Below are 24,730 nucleotides of genomic sequence, written 5' to 3' on the forward strand. Positions count from 1 at the left end.
CCAGACACAGACGATGTGAGATGACATGAGGCAACGACATTGGTTTTCCTCAGTGCTAACTCTTCTGCGTCAGTTTGGTGTGTCCCTACTCTTAGAACTTAATAGTTACTATTTTAATAATTCAACAACATTTGCATGTTCATGTTTCTCTGATGTTTGTAAATGTTCTCATGACATGCAGTTAAATATAATAAATATTTAATATTGTATTGGTGTTTTATTTTTAATTTGTAGCTTGACTTTAAAGTTAAATCTTTTTATTGTGATTAAGTCCACAGTCAAATATGCATATGACTTTTTATGCATTGATTTCTTCACTTTCAAACATTCCAACCCTTGATCTTTTATTTTGGTGAAATACTGGTGAAATGCTGTAAACGTCTGTCCACAAAAGTTTTGTCCAAGAAATGATGTAAGCATGTAAATAAAGTAAACCTAGCACATGCTGTATTGCCAAATGTATGCTCAATTCACAGCACAAGCAGAGATGGAGTCACTGCATTTACTGTGAACCAAGCTGCTCTGAGGCGATTAAAAGAAGATCATTTTGCAATTATCGTGCAGGCCCATTTATTTTAATTTTACATTCAGTGTAATTAATTATTAGTTTTTCATCAACTCACAAACCCCCTGCAGTTCCCCCATGATACCTCGTTTGGGAAACCCTGGTCTAAAACATTAACTTGCTAAAATCAGTGAAGCAGTAATCATGCCACCAAATACATAAATGTAAACCCATAAAATGGTTTAGAAAATTTGAAATGACGACCATCGTGGGTGATCATCATGAATGTATGAATGTATTTTGCAGTAACTGAAGGATTCTGATCGGATTGCTTTGATTTACTGACATATATATATTTTCAGTTGTGGTGTAAGGTATAATGTAGTTGTGGATTGTTGAAATTCAATTTCTAAAAGACCAGTACCCTATTTAAAAAACAACAGGACATCAGATGATATGATCATTGCTTGATTTTCAATGCATGTTTTCTGTGCCAATTAGTCAATTTCCTACAGATATGCTTTTGAAGTGCTTTATACGGCGAATGTCTGAATGCTTTGGCATAGCATTTATATTAGACTTTTCCACACTCTAGTGCTGCTCAAGTAGAATTACTTGTGATGTTCTGCCTTTGTTCTAAGCCTCTGCTCAAAGAAGTTTGAGCTTAAGTGTCTGGCACACATTTGCAAGATACAAGCATCCTACAGTACATAATATTGGCATCAATCAACTTGACTTTCTTTGAGAGTCAAAAGGCATGAATGTGATTAAAAACAAGTGATTTTATTCAGGCACATATCAACACTTGAAGTAACTGCAGCCAAGGCTCACAGCTGCTTCCTCAGTCTTGATAACTTCAAAACTCTCATTAATATTAGAAAATATAAGAAAACCATGGTTATCAGGAATGTAGAAGAAACAAACGATACTTGTAGCTCTCAAACTGTAAAGGGTATTTATAAAGAGCATATTAAAGCTGAAATATTAAAGTCCATCCATCAGACCCTTCCAAGAAAAGAAGGTTGAGTAAATGTGTTCTGAAAAATTTACCAGAGGAGCATGTTGTCATCCTCAGGAACTCTATTTGTTTCATCTATTGATGTTGACAAGAATGTCATATCATGGCAGTACATCTGTAGCTCAAAAAAAAATAAAAAAATAAAAAAAAAAATAAACTGTTAATGTGATTTATTGATGGGGAACTAAAGCATTCACTTAAAAATGCGCACACAGCCTCTAGCAGCAAGATCTGCAGGTTGGTAAACTGATGTGTCAGAAGTAATAGATGTTCAAGATCAAAGGTGTCATAATTCACAAATGTACAGATCTCAAAACATTTGAAACTTCATTTTGAGAGGGCAAGTATAGTGCTAAATGTACATATGCTGTCAGTTTCCTCACCTGTAAGTAAGGTAGTATCTTGCACAGGGTCTGTCCGAAGAACCAGGTTTCTGTGATGTCCACCACAAGACTCGCAGGAAGACATGTGATTGTGACCAGGATGTCTGCGAAGGACAGGTTCACTATGAAGTAGTTGGTCACTGTGCGCATGTGATGGTTTTTCCAAACTGCAAAACAAACTGAAAAGAAAGATGCCTTACTTACTAAGTTATTAAAGCAGGTGATTTTTATTTGTATTTTTTATAAAACAGGATTAGTCCTATTTTTCTAACACAACTAGAAAACTAGAAGGATCTCAACTAGGGTGTAATTTTAAATAGAATGCAAAAAATAAAAAAAAAGTGATGAACAACAGAATTTGCTCAAAAACACGACTGTACCTAGATTTAAGCTCCAAAAACATCCCTGTACATAAAGCATTTGCAAGACTGAGCACTAAAAATCCACAAATCCTTTGAAACACTAGTCATGACACTCAACAAAAAGAGTAGAAACCACTGTAATAAAATGTCAAATCCTTCAATCTTTCAGAGAAAATGCTTTTAAAAAAAATGTCCCACTCACTGGACATTTCACTTTAAAAAAAAGGTGCAATGACTTTAATCAATATGTGAATCTTTATTTGATTTGAACAGCTTGATTTACATGAATTGGGTTTGTGTTTTGAAGACATCTAAAGAAAATTGCTTTAAAATTAGATATGATTGAAAATACTCATTCTCTATCATCAAAGACTGATTTTTATGCTGTTCTATCTGGTGATGAGTAATTGTTTTGAAGCTATATGCACATTCCTGTAAATGGGTTTGTTTAGAAAGCATATGTGCAAAAAATTAATGTAAATGAAAATATGGGACTGGCTGGCTCAAGAATCACAAATGAAATAGCTGTGGATTAATAATTTCCTTGACACAGTCACAGATAAGCAGCCAAGTGTCATCAGTTGATTAATGTTGATTTTATTTAAATATCTGGTATGGCACTTAACAATATCAATAATTCAGAGGTCACTGTAAAAAGAAAGAAATCTGCTTTGTGTCATGCACGTTCATATTTATTATGTTTTGATGCGAACCGCATACTTGCTATTACTCAATATGTGTCAAAACCGATATCAGATGCAAACTTAATGTGTACTGTACCAAAACATTAGGAAACGCAGCATTCATCTACAGTAAAGAATTAACTCATAATACAATATGGGTCATACAAGGTAATAGGAAAAGGCTAACAAAGCACAGAAAACTGAGTCTTCCTTTTAGAAATACACTTTGCTGTAAGTGACGACTAGCGGTGGCCTCCCTGTATTTCACATGTGATAGGTGAAATATGAGAAGAATATTGATATCTTATTGCTGGATTGCTTCTCAACATTCAGTTGAAGATTGTCATTCACAAAAGCCCACAGTAACAATCACATATTTGTCTGCTTTCATTATTAATGGTCTGAATTGTGACTCAGTCCTGAATAATTGCTGTATTCCAGCGTGTCATGATAAGGCATTCTTACTTAATGTTTGATAGATGGCAAGTCTTCCTTTTCTTCTTATTTATCAGAACAGTCTTTCAAGGCTTTTTTCTTTTCACTGTTTCCTTTGTGAAACCCTTGAACCTACAGAGAGGTTTATGAAGTTAAAACAACTGAATGCTTTGTCTCCAAAACTGGGACTTGTGAAGCAACCTGAGAATGAATGGAGACGCAGCTGTTGAATCAAACCTAGAGGGCAGAGCAGAAGATGGGGTGATGTAATAACCTGCGGCCCCAGGCAATATTAGTGTTGGCATATTTGAGAGTTTAGCTGCCACCTTTCCTCATTCCTAAGGGACATTCCCATAGGTCAGTGAATCTCGGCATCTCAGGCTTTATGGATAACACTGTAAACTATTAATAGCTTAAGTTAAAAATGGCCAAAACTCATCAATGCCAAAATTAATAAATAAGGAAATCAAAGAAGGCAGGATTTACTTTTCACAGAGACAGAAAATTAACTCCGAAGCAATTCTTTCATAGTGTGAGGTAAGACTGAAGTGGCAAAAAATTTAATATTTGACAATTTTTTTATGACAGAAATGTGAAATGACCAATATCTGTGATGCAAAACCATAACCCACCCCCAGTGTTAACATTCTTGGTATAGTGCATCCTCATTCCAGGAAAATCTGGACTTGAGGTTTGGGGATTTCCAGTTGGTGCATGAAGACACTTTGATTTAGCGGCAGTGCAGAGGCACTGTTACCGCACATAGGACATTTTCAAAGCATCCTCACAGTGGTAGAACATCTAGCTCTATTTCTGTCTTTCCACTTGTTTCATGTGCTCATCACATGACCACCCCTGCTCTGGTTGTTTGATGAACCCCCCCCTCCAGCACAATGCTGCACTTCAAGAAAAAAAAAAAAAAAGACACTTATCAAAGCTCAGCACTAGCTTTGCGGCAGAACTCTCACCTGTCAGAGTATTGCATAATTGCACAATTGCTATAAGATGATATAAGCAACCCTTGAAGAGAAGAACTTCAATCTTCAGAGAACTTCAGAGCGGTAATTCAATCCCCATCATTCTGCTAACAGCTCCACTATTTAGAATGGAATTACCAGTAGAAGTAAACACAGAACAGGACACAATTTTGACACATTCATCTATCAAAGATTACCTGTCTATGCCAGAAGAAAATCCATGATGGCTACAACTAGATCTGGATTTTACATGTCTGAATACTGCAAAAGATTTCACGTTGAATCCAATAATTAAACATCATGGTTCATGGTTCAAACACACATACATTTTGTACTCTTGGAAGTTCTGACTTTATTGCTGAATTGAGAATATGATATAAGTAAATTTGCAATTTTTTTTTTTTTTTTTAGACAAATTATCTCTTAATTTTTTTTCTTTAATACAATATGATATTCTAATATTCATCAGATGTGTGTTAAATTATGTGTCTCTACAGTAATATACAGGGCTGGACTGGGATAAAATTTGTCCCTAGACAAATCCAGCCCACAAATTCCCTGTGAATGTTTTGCTGGATTATATGGCCTTCCACTGGAGTAATTAAATGAACAAATAAAACAGGACAGAAACAAATAATGAAAGATATTAGCCTACTGAATTCACGGCAAATGCAACAAACTCGTAATGCATTCTGGTCACATAGATATGTACTTGACAGTAAAGCATTGATTTTGAGCTAAAATGCAGAAAATGTACTGCTGTCAAATACTGCTGTCATCATTTCCTCACCCTCATGTTACTTTCATCTGTGTAAAACAAAAGACTTATTTTATTCACTTCAAGCACTGGTCACCATCACTACAGAACTTTTAGGGTTAGATCTATGTTTTTGGACAGTAATAATAATCTATGATTAACAAAATATGTTGAAATTAAATGACATTTCTAGCTTCCATAAAAGCAGTTCATTCAGAGGTTAATAACAAAGTGAAAAATGTTTAATGCAGTAAAGCATTTCAGGATGTAAGGTAAAATAATTTAAAAGACTTTAAAAGGCCTGTACTGTCAAGTTCATATCTTTTAAAGTCCACTAAACAGCACCATTCATTGTGATTGCATTTGAATAATGTGATATGTTCATTTTAATTTAATAACTCTAAATATTTCTGATATGACCATTTTTCTTTCACATGCATTTATCAAAGTAAGAACCTAGATATATTGTAATATGGTATAGAATAGGGTGTCCATATTGAATATGAATTTGTTTAACTGCTATATCATAGGGATATGACTCATCTCATATCAAAGCAAATGTAAGAGAATAGCTAATCTCAGAATGAAAATTATGTCTTCCTGAACCCACGCACGTCATTCTGAAGACTGAATCTGTTATTTTCTCTATGCTACTGCATACAAAATAATTTTATTAAGCTTTTTGTGTACACTGTAAAAAAAAGGTAATATGTCATTATACATTAAATCTGATTCTAACTTATTTAACCCATAAAATTTACTTTTGTCTGTATATTGATGTAAATATGTTGGTTCAGTGGAGTAAATATTATTTTTGACTTAAATAAAACCATTTTATTTAGATGTAACCATTTTTGGGTTATCTTTTATCCAGTGTTAGTGAACACATCAGTCAAGCTACAAAATGTAGGCGGTAATTCAGATAAAATCTTGTATTCCATCGCAGCTCTCAAATAAAAATGACATAGTTAGATACGTTTTTGTCATGTGTATGTTCCTGTTTAGTTCCCGTTTTCCTTAATTGGTCTCTCCTGTTCTTGTCCTCATAGTGTGAATTTTTGTTCCAGCTATGTTTGATTAATTCCGCTCCCAGGCGTGTCCCATTGGTGTATATGTATTTATAATGAGTTCTGCCCCTTGTTTCCCATCTGCTGTTAAATGCCATCCCTAAGCTCCTGTGTATGTAAACCTTTGCTTGTTGGATTAAAGTCTCAGTTAAAGTATTCTCTAGCCTCTTCTTGTTCCTTCCTCCCCGAGTTTCCATGACAGAACAGCAGACCCTAAAAAATAATGGAAGAACGAGCGATGTCCATCACAGTGGCTCAGGCAAACCCTGACCCTGTCAGCTATGCGAGGGTATTCATGCCGCACGCCCTCGCCAGCTCCGTCAAATAAATATTTGTGACTCTGTTCCGGCTCGGGATTACTTACCATCGTCCCACGGAGCTGACAGACACCATTAACCTCAGCTGGAAGGAGGAAGTCATCTGGTGTCTGGAGAGCCTCCAATCCATAGCTGGGACCCCTCCACTGTCCACGTCGAAGTCAAGTCTGCCAGCCATTCCAAAGTCAAGCCCACCTGTCGCACTGCAGACTAGCCTGCCGGCTGGTCATGTAGCAAGCCCGCTGGCCATTCCCGTGTCAAGCCCGCCTGTCACTTCAAAATCAAGCCTGTCAGACATGGCTTACTCCTGCCCAGAGCTCGCTCCAGTGTTGGCTTTCAGCCCCAGAGCTCACTCCAATGTCAGTGCCAGCTCCTCGAAGGCGCACTGCTGTGTCTGCTCCTCCAGAGCACCCTCCAGTGCAAGCATCTAGTAAGTGCTTCCCTGATCCCCAGTTAAGCCCATGTAGGACTCCTGATTCCTCGTTTAGCCCAGGGAGGGCTACTGATTCATTTGTTTAGCCCAGGAAGGGCTCCTGATCCCCAGTTAAGCCCAGGGAGGACTGCTGATTCCTTGTCTAGCCCAGGAAGGGGTCCTGATCCCCAGTTAAGCCCAGGGAGGACTGCTGATTCCTCATCTAGCCCAGGAAGGGCTCCTGATCCCCAGTTAAGCCCATTTAGGACTCCTGATTCCTCGTTTACCCCAGGGAAGGCTACTGATTAATTTGTTTAGCCCAGGAAGGGCTCTTGATCCCCGGTTAATCCCAGGGAGGACTCCTGATTCCTCGTCTATCCCAGGAAGGGCACCTGACCCCCAGTTAAGCCCAGGGAGGATTCCTGATTCCTTGTCTAGCCCAGGAAGGGCTCCTGATGGTTTTTCCTATTCCTGTCCTCGTTGTGTGAATATTTCTTCCAACTTTGTTTCATTAATTAGTTAATTTGCTTTCAGGTGTGTCAACTTGGTGTATGTTTATTTATAATTAGTTCTTGTTTCCTGTCTAGTGTAAAATGTCATCCCTCAGTTCCTGTGTATGTAAACCTTTGCTTGTTGGATTGAAGTCTCAGTTAAAGTATTCTCCAGCATCTCCTTGTTCCTTCCTCCCCGAGTGTCCGTGACAGTTGCATTAAGTTTGACATCAGTGACATTTGGTCACAAGACACAAAGACAACCGACAACATTTGATATCAGTGACACTGATATTTGGGGCCAGAAAGAAAATTGTGCAAAGCAGCTTTCACATATGTGTTAGACTATGGCAATATGATTAACATGCATGCAACGTAAAAATTGGATTCTGCATTACGCTTTGTAACAAATGCTTGCATTCACCAATGTGTTTGAATCTCTGTAGTATGCTCCTCTTTATATCAATGGAGAGCAACATGTAACAGTTTATTGCCTAGACATTATTAGATAAAGCAGCTACTTATATACCCAGCCATTTATTCTAGCAATTAAAGCATTTCATCTACAACCCAATTCACTGAATATCTTCTGAGTGAGCTTGAACTCTCTCTCTCTCTCTCTGTTTCCTGCAAATGGAATGAGCTGCAGCATAATGTTACCTTACAAGCACTCTTCTCTTTGAATACCCTTAAAACTTCCTACAGGAAACATGTTGCTGATTTGCATAATCCTTGACCTGAGGTGAAAAGTTTTATGGATATTGCTGGTATGGCCTGGATGTCTTTTTTTTTTACAATATATATAAATATATATAAATGTCTGAGTATTGATTCAGATGTCTCGATTCGATTCGATTTCGTTTCACATGCTCTCGATTTGAATAAATTCTCATTTTTTTAATATATATTTTTTTTTATTACATCCAGGGAATGTAGTCCAAATGCTATTGAAATTTCTAAAAAATGAACAGTAAACAGCAGTTTACAAATGGGGAATTTATAAAAGACACTAAGAACCACAGGCTTGTATTTTAAACCTTTTTTATTGTTTAATTGTTATTAAATATAATAGGGCCATATAAAAACTTTTTTTTTCTTTTTTTTTTTCTGGTAATCAGATGAAGGCATAAAACAATTATATTCATCCTTATCACATGAAAAATAATTTTATTGTTTTGAATTATTAATATTAATTAGTAGTAGTAGCATTGTTGTTACATTGAGTCTTAAGACTGCTAAATTATAATATATTTTTGACAGTTTATTCACGTTTAAATAAACTTTTATTTTGACGGTTTGCTGTGAGGAACTTGCAGCCGCTGTCTATAGGCTTGTTTGAGATGAGCAAAATCTACGCAGAACCGATCACCAGTGATAACCGTGAGATGCATGCCGGTCAGAAAAGTGTCCGAGTTACGTCTGCCTTGCTCTGATGTCATGCTGACATGTGCCAAAAAACTGCGAACTAAACAAAAACAAAACACGCCTAGTGAATTAAGAATTAGTTAAGAATTAGGACATGCATTTATTATATTTTTCTCTTTATTCTATTGTATGTTTGTTTGAATTAATAAATCAATCCATTAAAAATATACATGCACACATACATATCTAAATGGACTGTTTAGCCATTATGCCTCATCTTTGTGTGGTTTCAGAATCAGAATCAGAATCAGAATCAGAAAGAGCTTTATTGCCAAGTATGCTTGCACATACAAGGAATTTATTTTAGTGACATAAGCTTCCAGTACACAGAGGCAACAACACACAGACAAAAAAAATCAACCAATAATCCTTTCGGCAGTCCAAACAGTTCTCTGAGGTCTTCTGATGTCTGATTTTGTTGCTGAACCAAACCAGACAGTTATTGAAGTACACAGTACTCAATGAACAAAGACTCAATGATGGCTGAGTAGAACTGTTTCATCTGAGAAGTGTCAGGGCCTGGCTTAAAACAAGGGAAGAAATTTTGAAGAATGTTTGCTACATATATTACCTTATCGCCTACCTCACCCAACAGATCTGCCCGATCTCCCGGTTTTGAAGCCTGAGTGTTGCGGTCCTTCCCCCCGAGTGACGGCCGTGACGCACCACTTTTTTTTCTCTGAGGAGATTGAAACGTTGGCCGTCGATGAGCTCGCAGTTGCACAAACTTCAGTTTCACAAGCATATTATGCCTAACTGTATAACGAGCAGCATTAATGAGGAGCGCAGCTCACGCAGTCAGCTCTCGGGAGAAAAATAAGGGGGCTGACTGTGGTTCTCGCATATCTAAGGATGGGGCGAAGACGGTTCTGCCTATCTCCACCCATATTCCCTAGATTTAGAGTTCATTCTCAAGGTTCTGAAGCACGCACAGCGGTTCCTTCCCCCTCTGTGAACTTGCAGCTGCAGCTACTTATCTCCGAGGAGATTAATATTGTTTGTGTGACTAAGCGGCTCACGTGTTGCCGAGGCAACGCGTGTATTACATCATCTTACACCAGAGGGAACCCGACTGATTCCCTTAGCAGTTTATCGTGCACTGAAGCACTTCCTTTCAGACCTAAGGGGTCACCATGTGTTGGTGTGCACCGACAACACATGGGTGGTCTCTTACATCAACCACCAGAGAGGTCTGCGTTCGCGCCCCTTGTACAAGCTGGCGCACCAGATCCTTGTCTGGTCCCAGGGCAAACTCCTCTCATTAAGAGCAGTATATATTCCTGGGAAATTAAACAAGGGAGTAGACATACTGTCGAGGCAGGGGCCGAGGCCAAGTCAATGGAGGCTTCACCCGGAGGTGGTGAAACCGATATGGAGAGTTATTGGGCAGGGCTCAAGTAGACCTTTTTGCGACTCAAGAGACATCTCAATGTCCCCTTTGGTTCTCTCTAGTTCATCCAGCTCCTCTGGGACTGGACACTATGGTACAGACCTGGCCAAGGCTTCATCTGTACGCCTTTCCCCCTACTGCTCTGCTCCCGGGAGTTCTGGTGAGAGTATGGGGTCCATCTGTTATTAGCAGCCCCGTTCTGGCCGGGCCGAGTATGGTTCGCAGACCTGGTCTCACTCCTCGACAGCTCAGGACAGACCTACCTTCACAGGTGCAGGGCACGATAATTCCCCCTCGCCCAGAGTTGTGGAATCTGTGGGTGTGGCCCCTGAGTGGGCACAACTATTAGCAGCTGACCTCTCAACCGAGGTTGGTGAGACCCTTCTCCAATCCAGAGTTCCCTCGACGAGGAAACTGTACGCCCTGAGGTGGAAACTCTTCACCTCATGGTGCAGAGACTACCAGCTAGACCCAGCAAACTGCCCAGCTGGTACAGTTCTGGAGTTCTACAGGCCAGGCTCTCTGCAGGTTTGACCCACTCCACGCTGAAGGTTTACGTGGCGGCCATTGCGGCCTACCACGCCCTTCTCGATGGCCAGTCTCTGGGAAAACACCCCTTAGTTACACGTTTCCTCCGCAGTACACTGAGGCGGAGACCTCCAGTACGGTCCCGTGTTCCCGCCTGGGACTTGGGTGTGGTGTTAGAAGCTCTTTGCAAATCTCCATTCAAACTGATTCAAGAAATCTCAGACAGACATCTGACTCTTAAAACCGCCTTTTTGTTGGCCATTACCTCTCTGAGGAGAGTAGCAGATTTACAGGCCCTCTCAGTGGCCCCTACCTATCTTGATTTTGCACCTGGCACCTGACCAACGTGATCATATACCCTCGAGCGGGATATGTTCCTAAGGAGCCCTCTATCACACCACTACCTGTAGTGCTTGCAGGCCTTCTGTCCTCCACCCTTTCGGGAGCCCGACCAAGAGAAGCTAAATTGTGTGTGTCCAGCTCAGAACTGCCCTGTGGAGAAAAAATGACCAATTTCTTGTATGCTGCGGTCCCCCCAAGAGGGGTTTTCCTGCTTCTCAGCAGACTATTAGTCGTTGGATAGTTGAGACTATCAACACCACTTTGAGTCCTCTGGTCCTCCCCTGCTGTCAGGAACTGAGGCTCACTCTACACGGGGTATGGTGGCCTCCAAGGCCTTTCTAGTAGGTGTGTCCATGCTTCTACTTTTTCAAGATTCTATGGCTTAGACATGCCAGTCACTCTAGGCACTTCAGTCCTCTCGTCCTATGCTGTGCTCTTCGGACAAACACTAGGCAGGGGTTTGGTAGTCTGGCACCGTTGGAACTCTTTACCCAAAGAGTTTTCAACGCAGCTCGAGTTCCTGAAGAGAAACGTCTCTAGGTTATGTATGTAACCCTAGTTCCTCGAGGGAACGAGACGCTGCGTCTCGATGCCATACCCCCGGCACCCCTGCCGGCGCTTGCTGGTACTCGAAGCTGAAGCCAGCTGCGTGGCTCATGCCTTTATAGCTTCCTGTTTGCTTACGTCACCCCGCCTGTGATGTCACTCTTTTCTAGAAGACAGATTAGATATGATATTCGCTAGCGCTAAACACGTTCCCGAAAGCGTTTTCGACGCAGTGTCTCATTCCCTCGAGGAACTAGGTTACGACGTTTTAAATCACAATACATGATTTGAGAACTCCAGTGAAGGGAAATATTAGGCAACCACCAAATAATGACTTTCAGTCTCTCCAAAAAGAAAAAGAGAAAATAAATCACACATCTTTAGAAGACCTTAACCTTGAATTTTAACCAGCATTTAGTGTTGGGCTTTGGTTATGGTGCCTTTTGGTGTTTTTTTTTTGTTGTCATTTTTGTCACACACACAAACTAATAAATTAATAGGAATAAATTAATAATAGGAATATATATATATATATATATATAAAATGATGAGACCGAGAGGTTTGGATCCATGTGCAGAAGATGAGAATGGTCAGACAGGTAAATGGTAAACAATCCAAAAGGTCAGGTACAGAGAGAACAAACACAAGGGAAACGCTCGGAAATGTCAGACTGGCTAAACAAGACTTCACAGAGAGTGAGTGTGCTGCTTGTATGTGTGTGACGAGGCTCTGGTAGATCCGTGGTGACTGGCCCTGGGTTCCTGGACGATCGACGGTGACTGGCCCTGGGTTCCTGGAAGGATGACGGTGACTGGCCCTGGGTTCCTGGAAGGACGACGGTGACTGGCCCTGGGTTCCTGGAAGGTCCATGAGCACCTGACTCTACTCTGGAGGGTCAACCGGAACCTGACTCAACTCTGGAAGGTCAACAGGAATCTGACTTGATTCTGGGGAATCAACTGGAACGTGACTCGACTCTGGATGGTCAACAGTAGCCTGACTCGACTCTGGAAGGTCAACAGGAACTAGCCCTAACTCTGGAAGGTCAATGGTAACTAACCCTGACTCTGGAGATTCAGCGAAGAATTGACCTGACTCTGGGTGGTCTACAGTGACCTGATCAACGGTGACCTGACTAGACTCTGGGAAATCAACAGGGACCTGATCAATGGTGACCTGACTAGATTCTGGGAAATCAACAGGGACCTGACTTGACTCATGAAGTTTAACTGTTGTTTCACTTGACTCTTGGGCGTTAATGGTGACCTGACCTTGTTCTGGATGGTCAGTGGAGACTTGACCTGACTCTAGATGATCAATGGTGACCTGACTAGATTCTAGGAAATCAACAAGGACCTGACTCGACTCATGAAGTTTAACTGTTGTTTCACTTGACTCTTGGACGTTAATGGTGACCTGACCTTGTTCTGGACGGTCAGTGGAGACTTGACCTGACTCTGGATGATCAGTGGTGACCTGACTAGACTGCGGAAAATCAACAGGGACCTGATCAACGGTGACCTGACTAGAATCAAGAAGTTTAACTGTTGCTTCACTTGACTCTTGGGTGTTAGAGGAGACCTGACTTGACTCCGGAAAGTCGACTGAGGCTGCCTTCTTGTGCAGCGGCGCTGAGTTGATGGCCATCTTGCGCAGTGGCGCTGGGCTGGCGGCCATCTTGCGCAGCGGCGCTGGTACAGAGATCACCGAACAGATAGGAGCTGGATACCTTGGAGAAGTGACCTCCTCAACTGTAAAGGGAGAGCCACAAAACCTCAATACAAAGTCAATAAACTGTCCCAGGGTCCAGCTAGGGTCTTCCTCTGGTAAACTCAAGCTTATCTTAGTATCAAGACCACTCCAGAAACAGTCCTTTACCAGATCCACATCCCCAGGCAAAAGGTGACTATACTGAAGGAATTCCTCCACAAAGAGCTCAATTGGTCTGGCATCTTGAAAAATGGAGCATAGCACCTCTACAGGGTTGCATGAACTTTTAGCTGGCTCCACACCTGGTCTGGGGTTCAATAAAGCTGCTGGATCCTGGTTTGGCGAAGTCTTCTGTAATGATGAGACCGAGAGGTTCGGATCCATGTGCAGAACTTTTAATGATGAAAATGGTCAGACAGGCAATGATCAGCAACGGCGTCAGGTATATAGGGATAACCAGAATCGATAACAGAAACAAGCAGATGTCGGGGGCAGGCAGCAGAGAATCAGAGTCGGTATAAACAATCCAAAGGTCAGGTACAGAGAGAACAAACACAAGGAAAACGCTCGGAAATGTCAGACTGGCTAAACAAGACTTCACAGAGAGTGAGTGTCCTGCTTATATGTGTGTGTAAATGAGGTGCAGGTGTGGCAAGGAGATTGGCTGAGGAATGATGTGCAGGTGTGGCAGGGTGATTGTGATGCAGTGACTCATGGGAAATGTAGTTAGGGTGTGGTGCAACAGATGCGAGGTGCTAGAGTCCGAGTGACATCTGGTGGTAGATGTGGAATTGTCCTGATTTGAGTGCTCTCTACTGAAGTTCATGGGCACTCAATCTAATGATTAATGAATATATATATATATATATATATATATATATATATATATATATATATATATATATATATATATATATATATATATATATATATATATATATATATATTGTTCAACAGAAAAGAAATAGCAAGTTTCAGTTGTAACAGATATGCAGATCATCGATTCATGGGTTAAATTCAGGCATAAAAAAATGAAACCCATTTTGCACTAATTGCCTGGCCTGGCGCCAGCCTGGCTGGACTTAGATTAATTTACGATGCCCGGGGGAGCCTCAAAGGAGACACTAAAACAACCACATTCCAACATACACAAAAAGAAACCTTTCGTAAAGTTCCTTACTTTTGTAAGTCCTTATTAATATGTATTTTAAATATGTTTATGGATTGCATAAAATGGTTAATTTTTGTTATGTGAAGAGTATAAGTTGCTAGCTTATACTTTAGGAAATGTCTCTCCTCACTTCAACTTTCTCAAAGAGAGCCATGTTCCTGCAACCCCCACCCCTGCAGGTCGTAAAACTTTACGACCACACAGGAGAGGAAACCTAATCCTTACAAAAGAATGGTGAAATGTACTCAAATGTAGTCTTAATGTGTATGTTATTGATTTTGCGGTGCATTAGAAATTTCCCATATAAATTGGGACTATCTGCAGTGTTATCATGTGTTAATCAAATCTTTAAATATGTGTAATTCTGCATTTGAATGTAACTTCATGTTTTGATCATATATATATTATGTTTAGTATCTTTGTGATCGTCATGCTCTGAAAGACCCATTTATCTAGAGCAAAGTAATGAAAAATGTATGTAATCTGAATTACAAACTTGCTAGAGTAATCCCTGGAATTTGGACAAGCCCTAGATCTCCAGGGGGGTTGTCTCCACAGAGACAAAGGAACTTTTCCCTCCGCTTCAGATCGCAGACTTTCATTGGCTGTTTACGCGAAAAAGGGGCGTGAACCATTTCAAGCCATAAGAACGACCGAACAAGGTCCGCCCTCTCTCTTCTCACGCTGACTCCCTTCCCTCCTGCATCGACCAACGTTGCTTCCGCACGGCCTTAGGCCGCGCTCATAGCGCAAGCCCCCCTCAGCACAGGGGCTGAGAGAAAAAGCCATTTTAATGGCTCCTATGGAAGCTTTCGTTTTTGTTGTTTCTTTTCTTTACTAAGTTTATTCGACTATTCGCCTCTCCACACAAGGAAGACGAATTCTGGAACATTGTTTGTTGAACCTTTCAAATACCGCGCGAGGACAGAACAAAGGACCACGTGCTCCACGCTCACGCCAAGATCCAGCGCAGCGTGCACGCGCATCACATGGCCTCCGGCACACGCCCGCTGTTTTCAAAAGGAACAGCGCGCAAAGCTCACAAGCTCGACGCCGATCTCACGCCACGCTCACATTGGACACTTTGCAAGTATCACTTTCTCTATGGAGATTTAAATGCTGCTTTAAAGTGTTGTTATGATCTGATCGTTGTTGGCTTCCAAAAGTTACTGACTATGATTTCCATACCTGAGCTCCTTATGTGATCTCATTCTATTTGTTTGTATTGTCGTACGCATATTTACTCTGTGTGATTTGTAGTTTGATGTATTACTAGTTTAATTATTAAAAACCCATATACTGACGATTGGCTTGGACTCCACCCCACTTACATTACGAGTCACTGAGATGTCTGATCTATAGCTACAAGCTCTAAATTTAGAAACTAAATTTATCATAAGGATAGGATAATATTTTCATGGCCAGAGAATACTTTTCCTTGAATTATAAGGCGTGATAACTTTATTGAAAATTGATAGGTCAACAGTGGTTTGCTGGACATACCACTGTTTGATTTGCAGTAATTTACAGTAAGAGATATCACAATAATTGGTATGAAGAATGGAATATTGACATATTAATGGGTAAGTTACAGTGCCCTGTGATTATTTATTGGTATAGGCAATTGAGCTATTTTTCATAATAAATCAAATTTAATGTAACTGTCATCTGATATATAAATTAATCATATTCCTGATTAATTATTCAAATTCCCTATATATCATTTGAGTTAATTATTCTGTAAAACTCATTGTTGCTACAGAATTGGTGGAGATAACGCGGGCATTTCAAACTTCGTTTTGTGAGCAATCAATCTGTGTATATGGTTTTTAATAATTTCTGCACGTGCGCTATGAAATTATGTAACGTTACTTGTGAGATAAGTCGCAAGACGCGAACTCACTCAACTGACTGAGGCAAAAAGCTGGTCAGTCAGCGCGCTAGATATTTGTAGAAACTTAACAGTATAGTCACTGTTATTTTTAATGAAAGTAAACTGCAGTATAATGTTAAAAGTATCCTGTTAAGAAAGACCAAAATCTTTTTACAGTGAGAACATTTTAATATGAATAATTAAAAGATAAATAAATCTTTTATTAGTTGCAACATGTAAATCTGAACATGAGCGATGTTCCTCTGATTCAGTTAAAAAGGCCTTGCTTATTAAATATCATTATTGAATTCATGGTAAACCACAGTAATATTCAAAAATAAAACGATAAAAACTCCTGGTCTAAAATTGGCTTAGCTACCCGATTTTTAAACCTAAAACATTTAAATCATAAGTGCTATTTTGATAAATGTTTATTGGAGTCAACAGTTGGAAAATTCCTGTTTTTGTTACATTTGTGTTTTGGAAGTGAACGGATCCTTCCTTCATCCTATGTTAATATAGCACCTCAGAGATTAAAACCTTTGGTTTGTTACTTGTGATTTTTGATGCAGAAAATCAGCCTGACAAACGATCAGATAATTTCTAAGTCATATTGAAATTGTAATTCCGCTATCTAAACACCAGAGGGAACGTGTGGGTTAGAAATTTCAGGGTACGCCCTGCTTTCTGATTCCAGCTTGCATGAGTGCAAAGTTGCCATCCCGTGGCCGTTTCAGATAATGCGCTCTAATTGCTAATCTTTTCCCTTGATGTATTTGAATTAGATGTCTAAATTCTCGATAAATATTTGCATTTACAGCTTTGCTCATGCGAATATTATTACAGGGAAACAAAAGAATGTTCCCTGCCTTTGACTGTTTACATTTACTTTGAGTTTGTTTCAAACATGATTTGAATTAAAATGTAATTGTTAATAGTGGAAATCTAGATGTGTCAGGTCAACTACGGTTTGACCCACTTAGAAGGTAAGCCATCTAGTGGCAGTCTCCTGTTAAATCGACTAACAGACCTCTGTCTTTTCCATTCTGTTTGAATTGCATGTCCACTTTTACCCTTTTTGATTAATCTCACCCTGTTTGATTAATTTCATGATCATTAATGATAACATACAAGCTATCAATGATTATTATAGGATATTATTCAGATTTTCCTTTTAATTCATACATGCTTATTTTAAATTTTGATTTAAACCAGTTTTGAATTTTTAATTTGAATTAAGTTTTCTGCTCAGCAGGTTAAAGACAGAGAAGCAGTACTTCCCCCCCTTGTGGTGAAAACCAGCTACTCCTTCTCCCTTGTTTCATTCCTGTCTTTTAATTTGATGTTTATTATTTTTCTTCTCTCTTTTGACCTAGGTTATTTTGATAATTACCATTATTATCATAATTCCTTTGTTTTGTTTTATTATTATTAGGTAAAGCTGTTACCTCTCCTCTCTACATACAGTATTGTTCAAAATAATAGCAGTACAATGTGACTAACCAGAATAATCAAGGTTTTTCGTATATTTTTTTATTGCTACGTGGCAAACAAGTTACCAGTAGGTTCAGTAGATTCTCAGAAAACAAATGAGACCCAGCATTCATGATATGCACGCTCTTAAGGCTGTGCAATTGGGCAATTAGTTGAATTAGTTGAAAGGGGTGTGTTCAAAAAAATAGCAGTGTGGCATTCAATCACTGAGGTCATCAATTTTGTGAAGAAACAGGTGTGAATCAGGTGGCCCCTATTTAAGGATGAAGCCAACACTTGTTGAACATGCATTTGAAAGCTGAGGAAAATGGGTCGTTCAAGACATTGTTCAGAAGAACAGCGTACTTTGATTAAAAAGTTGATTAGAGAGGGGAAAACCTATAAAGAGGTGCAAAAAATGATAGGCTGTTCAGCTAAAATGATCTCCAATGCCTTAAAATGGAGAGCAAAACCAGAGAGACGTGGAAGAAAACGGAAGACAACCATCAAAATGGATAGAAGAATAACCAGAATGGCAAAGGCTCAGCCAATGATCACCTCCAGGATGATCAAAGACAGTCTGGAGTTACCTGTAAGTACTGTGACAGTTAGAAGACGTCTGTGTGAAGCTAATCTATTTTCAAGAATCCCCCGCAAAGTCCCTCTGTTAAAAAAAAGGCATGTGCAGAAGAGGTTACAATTTGCCAAAGAACACATCAACTGGCCTAAAGAGAAATGGAGGAACATTTTGTGGACTGATGAGAGTAAAATTGTTCTTTTTGGGTCCAAGGGCCACAGGCAGTTTGTGAGACGACCCCCAAACTCTGAATTCAAGCCACAGTACACAGTGAAGACAGTGAAGCATGGAGGTGCAAGCATCATGATATGGGCATGTTTCTCCTACTATGGTGTTGGGCCTATTTATCGCATACCAGTGATCATGGATCAGTTTGCATATCTTAAAATACTTGAAGAGGTCATGTTGCCCTATGCTGAAGAGGACATGCCCTTGAAATGGTTGTTTCAACAAGACAATGACCCAAAACACACTAGTAAACGGCAAAGTCTTGGTTCCAAACCAACAAAATGAATGTTATGGAGTGGCCAGCCCAATCTCCAGACCTTAATCCAATTGAGAACTTGTGGGGTGATATCAAAAATGCTGTTTCTGAAGCAAAACCAAGAAATGTGAATGAATTGTGGAATGTTGTTAAAGAATCATGGAGTGGAATAACAGCTGAGAGGTGCCACAAGTTGGTTGACTCCATGCCACCCAGATGTCAAGCAGTTTTAAAAAACTGTGGTCATACAACTAAATATTAGTTTAGTGATTCACAGGATTGCTAAATCCTAGAAAAAAAAAAATGTTTGTACAAAATAGTTTTAAGTTTGTACAGTCAAAGGTAGACACTGCTATTTTTTTGAACACACCCCTTTCAACTAATTGCCCAATCGCACAGCCTTAAGAGCGTGCATATCATGAATGCTGGGTCTTGTTTGTTTTCTGACAATCTACTGAACCTAAGGGTAACTTGTTTGCCACGTAGCAATAAAAAATATACTAAAAACCTTGATTATTCTGGTTAGTCACATTGTACTGCTATTATTTTGAACAATACTGTATATAGTTACTCAATTGATGTTAAACAAACCAAACCTTAATTAACTTTAAGTTTCCTTTGTTCATCCTTTGTGTATTTGATTGTAGAACTCCCTCGGTGATTGGACAGTCATCTCAGGTTTCCAGTGAGCAAGGCTGCCCGACCGGTGTTACCTATACTGGCTGCGAGTGAAACTCGGTTCCTCTTGTCTCAAGAGACATCAGCAATTTTGGCACTCCAAAGGCTGTGCTAAAAGTCACAAGCCGTTCGAGACGGCGCCACGCCAGAGTAACGGAGGACCGGGGACACTGCGGTTCAGTGTTTGGGGAGCACCGGGGAGGTTGACCAAGCCACTGGTTCCCACCTGAATGACTTCAATTCAACCAGGTGAACCAAAAGTGATAAAACCTATCCACTTATTATAAGCCACAGAATATTAGATATTCCCCCGGATATATTTTAAGTGTTCTGACCCTTTTGCTTCTTTAAGCCACACCATATTTCTAGGTTTCCTACCCAGATAGCCCACTCACCTGTTGGCCCTATCTTAAAACCTAGCAGTAGGCTTAGGCCTCCTTATTCCCACTAACACATTGTGTTTCTATTGTTTTCATCTCATTTCAAGTGTTGTGTTTCACTTTGATCTTTTTCTACCCTCTGTTCTGTTGTGATTTGTTTCTTTCATTTCACATAGAGACAGTAACCTGGGAGCCACCAACGAAGTTAAATAGTAGAGCGACCACCAGCAGCCGGTGTCATCACACGACCCGCTAGGCTACTGCCTGTCAAATCTCCATTTCAGGTCCTTCGTTGACCCAAGTTAATTGGCTACTTAACTGTCTGACTGTTTGCATCAGTCAGCCCCAAAATTCTCATAAACGGCACAGCCCGTATGAATATAGCTCGTTAAACGTAGAACGTACTTGCATTGGTCTTTTTGTGTGTGTGTGCTGTGCTTCTCTCGCCGACAGAGAATCAGGATGTTCCAGGCATCCAGTCCAGCAGTCCACGGGGGCCACCTCTCGACATGGTTGAAAGCAGTGACGACCCCCTTCCTGCCCAAGGACGCCAGTAACCTGCAGCACCCAGAGCAACTAGACACCGAGCTAGATGAACTGATGGCACGCGATCCAAACCAAAGCGACTACTACAGAGAACTCGCCAGGATCTTCGGAAGCCTAGTTCACATTCTCGTCGCCCAGGCACGGCTCAGTGAACGGAGCAACATTGCGGAGGAGGCCTGGAAGGACCAGGCCCCAACCCAGAGTCATCTTGATCAGCTTCTCCTCGAGACCCAGAACCAGCGCGAGAAAGAGGACGACACAGATCCAGAGCTACAGAAAGGAGTTTAAAGACTTCACAATGCCCTGCAAGATCTTCGCCTCGACACAGATCAAAGAGAACAGCTGGAGAGAGAAGCCAGAAAAGAACTCAACAAAAAACTCCAGCAAGGCGACGCTCTCCTAAAAAGAGCAGAGACTGAACTGGAAGAAAGAGACTATAAAACCTGGGCCTGCAAAACACACTTGCAAGCGGCCCAAGCTAAATTCAACAAGCTTACTCTGCAGAGAGATGAGCTCCAAGATGAACTTGACACTGTTCACACCGAACTGAGACAATCTCACAGATTACAGAGTGGCTGGATCGGAGAAACGCACACCACAAAATTTCTCCCGGGCCGCCACTCCAACCCTTTCAGCCAAGAACCCAGAGCTGGAAAAGGGGGTGTAAACTCCCTTCTAAGGAAATCACCAGCCAGCTTACAAGAACATCTGTCAACAACGGAGGGGACAGAACCCTTCCAGAGAACGCATGTCACTAAACCCTGCACTGCTCACAGAGAACTTCACAAGCTAGCCAGAAGCATCTCTACATTCAATCCAGATCCTGCAGGAGGACATGACGTTCATGCTTCTTTACAAGCCATTGACTTTCATTTGCAAACTGTCGCCAACGTGACAGATGTGAACACATTGTACCTGTTAAAAATCACGTCCAGCCGTAATGTGCATTGCTTTCTGGATCGTCAACCAGAGATTGTCAAAGCGTACTACCAGCAACTGCTACAGACTTTGATTCTTGAATTCTCTGATCCAAACTCAGACCATGGGCTCCTTATTGCTATGGACCTCAAACAGGGCCGATTTGAAAACCCACAGACTTTCTGTAGTCAGCTACGAAACACCTACTTCGGAGCATGCAACGAACCAGGTATGGAACAGGATTTCAACTTAAAAACTCTGTTCCTCCCAAACCTACATGCCAGTTGGAGTTTTCATCTCAGAGTCCCAGCGTGTCCCCATAACAGGACTACACAAGAGTTATGGAACTAAGCCCACAAAGCTTGCACCAAGCAAAAGACTATTTGTGAAAAGACTGTGAAAAAACCCAAAGTCTCTGTCTCTGAGCACTGCTTGGAGTTAACCCTAGATGGCGCCCTACAACACCACAGTCACAGACATTTTTACAGAGAGTCAATACCGTTCCAAGCCAGCAGAGGGCAACACAGTGCAGCCACGTCTGAGACAGCAGAGATCTTGAGGGTGCTGAAAGTGCTTCTTCACATGAAAACTCACAAGGAAGATGAGCCAAGCACCCAGAACACTGCCCGTCATCCACAGACCACAGAGCTAACTGTTACAGCACAAAGTGACAACAACACCCAAGCTCCACAGTCAACAGCTGCACACCCTGAACGAGACAGCACAGGTCCTCACACCAGGTACCACAAACACAAGGTACCAGAAAATGCTGTTTTGACTACCTGCCTTCGCAGCGAGCTACACAAGACCGGTCCTCACCACCCACCGATCGTCACACCTGTCCTGATGCCAACATTCCTGGGCAGCCTTATCAAAAAGGGGGTGGGCCGAAAAGGAGTCAACAGGAAAGACCTGATCGACACAGGATCAAACCTGACGGTGATCTCATCTCACCTTTTCAAAAGACTCCAATTTGAAGCTAAGAGACAAGATCGAACTCTTACACCTCAAAACTATGAACTGAATGTACAGGTGTACAGACAGAATGACATCCAGTTTGAACAGGTTGTTTCCATTCACCTGACAATCGTTCCGATGAGTCTAATACATCCCATGTATGTCCCACCAATGAACACTCATACATTGTTCATCGACAAAGGCCTGCTAGAACACTTTGACCCTTTTCTGAACTTCAAACAGCTAAAAGACTTTGCTCAAGTGCGAGAACCTTTTTCTCTCCAGCCACACAGGTTGCTAGAGCCAGACTGTCAGGTCGCAGAGGTTACGGGAACTCCCACAGAGCCAGACGGTCAGGTCACAGAGGTCACGGGAACCCCAGCAGCCAGCCATGAGTACAACGCCCTAACGACAGGCTCAAGTTCATGCCTCTGTACCTTAGTCAACAAACAGGGTACGGTGGTACCAGCTTACACCAAAGGGGTCTCTGTTCGGCTCAACCTGCAATGTGATCAAACCTTACACCACACGCTGGGTTTCTTCCAACCCTCACCTGAATGTGTAGAACTCGGACTCACACTTGCAAACAACAAGCATGTCAAACACAAACACCTGTTCCAGCAAGGTGATAACATCACAAAAACACACAATGTGATCGGGTACTGGAAGAAGGCAAAAGGACACTCGAAGTTACCAAGTCTAGACAAGGACTTTAAAGATCACACTGACACCCTTGCCAAAACTGGCACACTAAACAACATTCTGTGGTCACTCCCAACCCACCCACCCACATTCAAGGTTGAAGTGATTACACACAGCATAAGAACTTTACTAGCTAACCTGCCTACATCAGAATCGCTTACGCTGGCTCCGTTGTCTACACAGACCAACATACCGGATATGCGTGCTTCTGAAAACTCGATAATGACTTTGCTTTACCCCCTCTCAGACCCCTCCATCCACCCTGGCAACCAGTCTACTGTCACTGGCAACCAAAGCCCCAGACCACTGCATGATACACAAACAATGCTGCGTGCACAGAACAATATTGTGGGTTGTGCACCGTCTGACATCACAATGCCAGGGCTTGTAATGCCACGGAGCAAAAGGGGGATAATGCCAATATATTTCCATGACGCAGCATGTGCTGCACCACGCAGCACCAGAGCCACTGACAAAACACTGAAGCAAGCGTCATACCAGCAGCAAGATGTGGCAAAACATGGGCGAGGGCGAGCTAAACCCAGTCGCCGCCCACGAAGCAAAGAGACTGTCCTGTCCAACCAAAGACAGGCCTTGTTTGTTTCTTTCTCCCCTTTCTCTCTCTCTCTCCCTATTATCTGTACCAGGATGCTGCTGTGGTTTGCCGTGCCGTGCTGTCAGCCAAAGAGAGGACAGCTGCCACTGAGAAAACCGCTGAGACTCCTGACTACCGATGACAGGGCACACTACCCCAGCACTGTAACCGAATACAGCTGTACAAGGTTCTGATGGAGAGAGGACTCCCTCACTCACACTGAGGCCGATGTAAAACACATGTTCAGCCAACATGAGAAAGTGACTGTTACACAAATGGAGTTAAGTGGACACCACCACCGCTCCAAACAGTTCCCGGGAGCTTTGCTTAGAGCCGCTGCTGCCGCCAGAATGTTTAACATTGTTATGTCCAGTGTCAATGCAGTGAACCAGACCGTAAACTCCTTGAAACCACTGTTTACTGTCTTCCAGAAGGACTTTACCCAGACTCAGCTGTTTACAGCGTTAACAACAGACATGCTGTGGGAGGTTAGCTCCTCCAATGACAGCCTAACCACGAGTAAAACCCCACTGTACATGATACCCTTAAGCCTTGTGTTAACTGTGCCGTCTTACGCCATCACCATGCCAGCTGACCTGCAACAAATACACCTGGCCAACTCTCTGGATAGCGCCTTCCTACGGCACGTCAACCCCAAACAGAGAGAAGTGAACGTGCTCCTGAACCAACCCATCAGCGAGTCAAGCCAAGTCTACAGACCTAAAGACATTGTCAGTGTCAGGATGTGGAAAAGCAACACCCACACCAAAACACACATTCCCAATGTGGTGGCCTACCACGACAGCGACACACAGCTGTACCTGGCCCCAAACATGCACATGTGTGCTTTGTCCAAAGACATTCATTATCTCTGCCTTAGCAAACCCTTCCTCAGACACAACTCTGAAGGAATCTGCGAGCTGCAACCCTGGGTCAGCGATACGCGCTGCCCTGCCGAAGCCAAGCCTCGTACACAAGTCACAGAAACGCAAGCAGAGAGTGCGGGTAACAGATGGCTCGTCAACAC

The 24,730-nt window shown here is 41.7% G+C and overlaps 1 protein-coding gene across 1 annotated transcript in view; it reads right to left on the reverse strand.

The window, feature by feature from the left end:
• The window catches only part of LOC128026729 (orexin receptor type 2-like), a 69,857-nt gene that overhangs the window by 41,652 nt on the left and 3,475 nt on the right, over positions 1–24,730 (reverse strand). The window contains exon 2 of the mRNA XM_052613997.1: positions 1,907–2,085. Coding sequence (XP_052469957.1) covers positions 1,907–2,085 — 179 coding nt within the window. The remainder of the gene's footprint in view (positions 1–1,906; positions 2,086–24,730) is intronic.

This window comes from Carassius gibelio, chromosome A13 (genome assembly GCF_023724105.1).
Source record: "Carassius gibelio isolate Cgi1373 ecotype wild population from Czech Republic chromosome A13, carGib1.2-hapl.c, whole genome shotgun sequence".
NCBI classification, from domain to species: Eukaryota; Metazoa; Chordata; class Actinopteri; order Cypriniformes; family Cyprinidae; genus Carassius; species Carassius gibelio.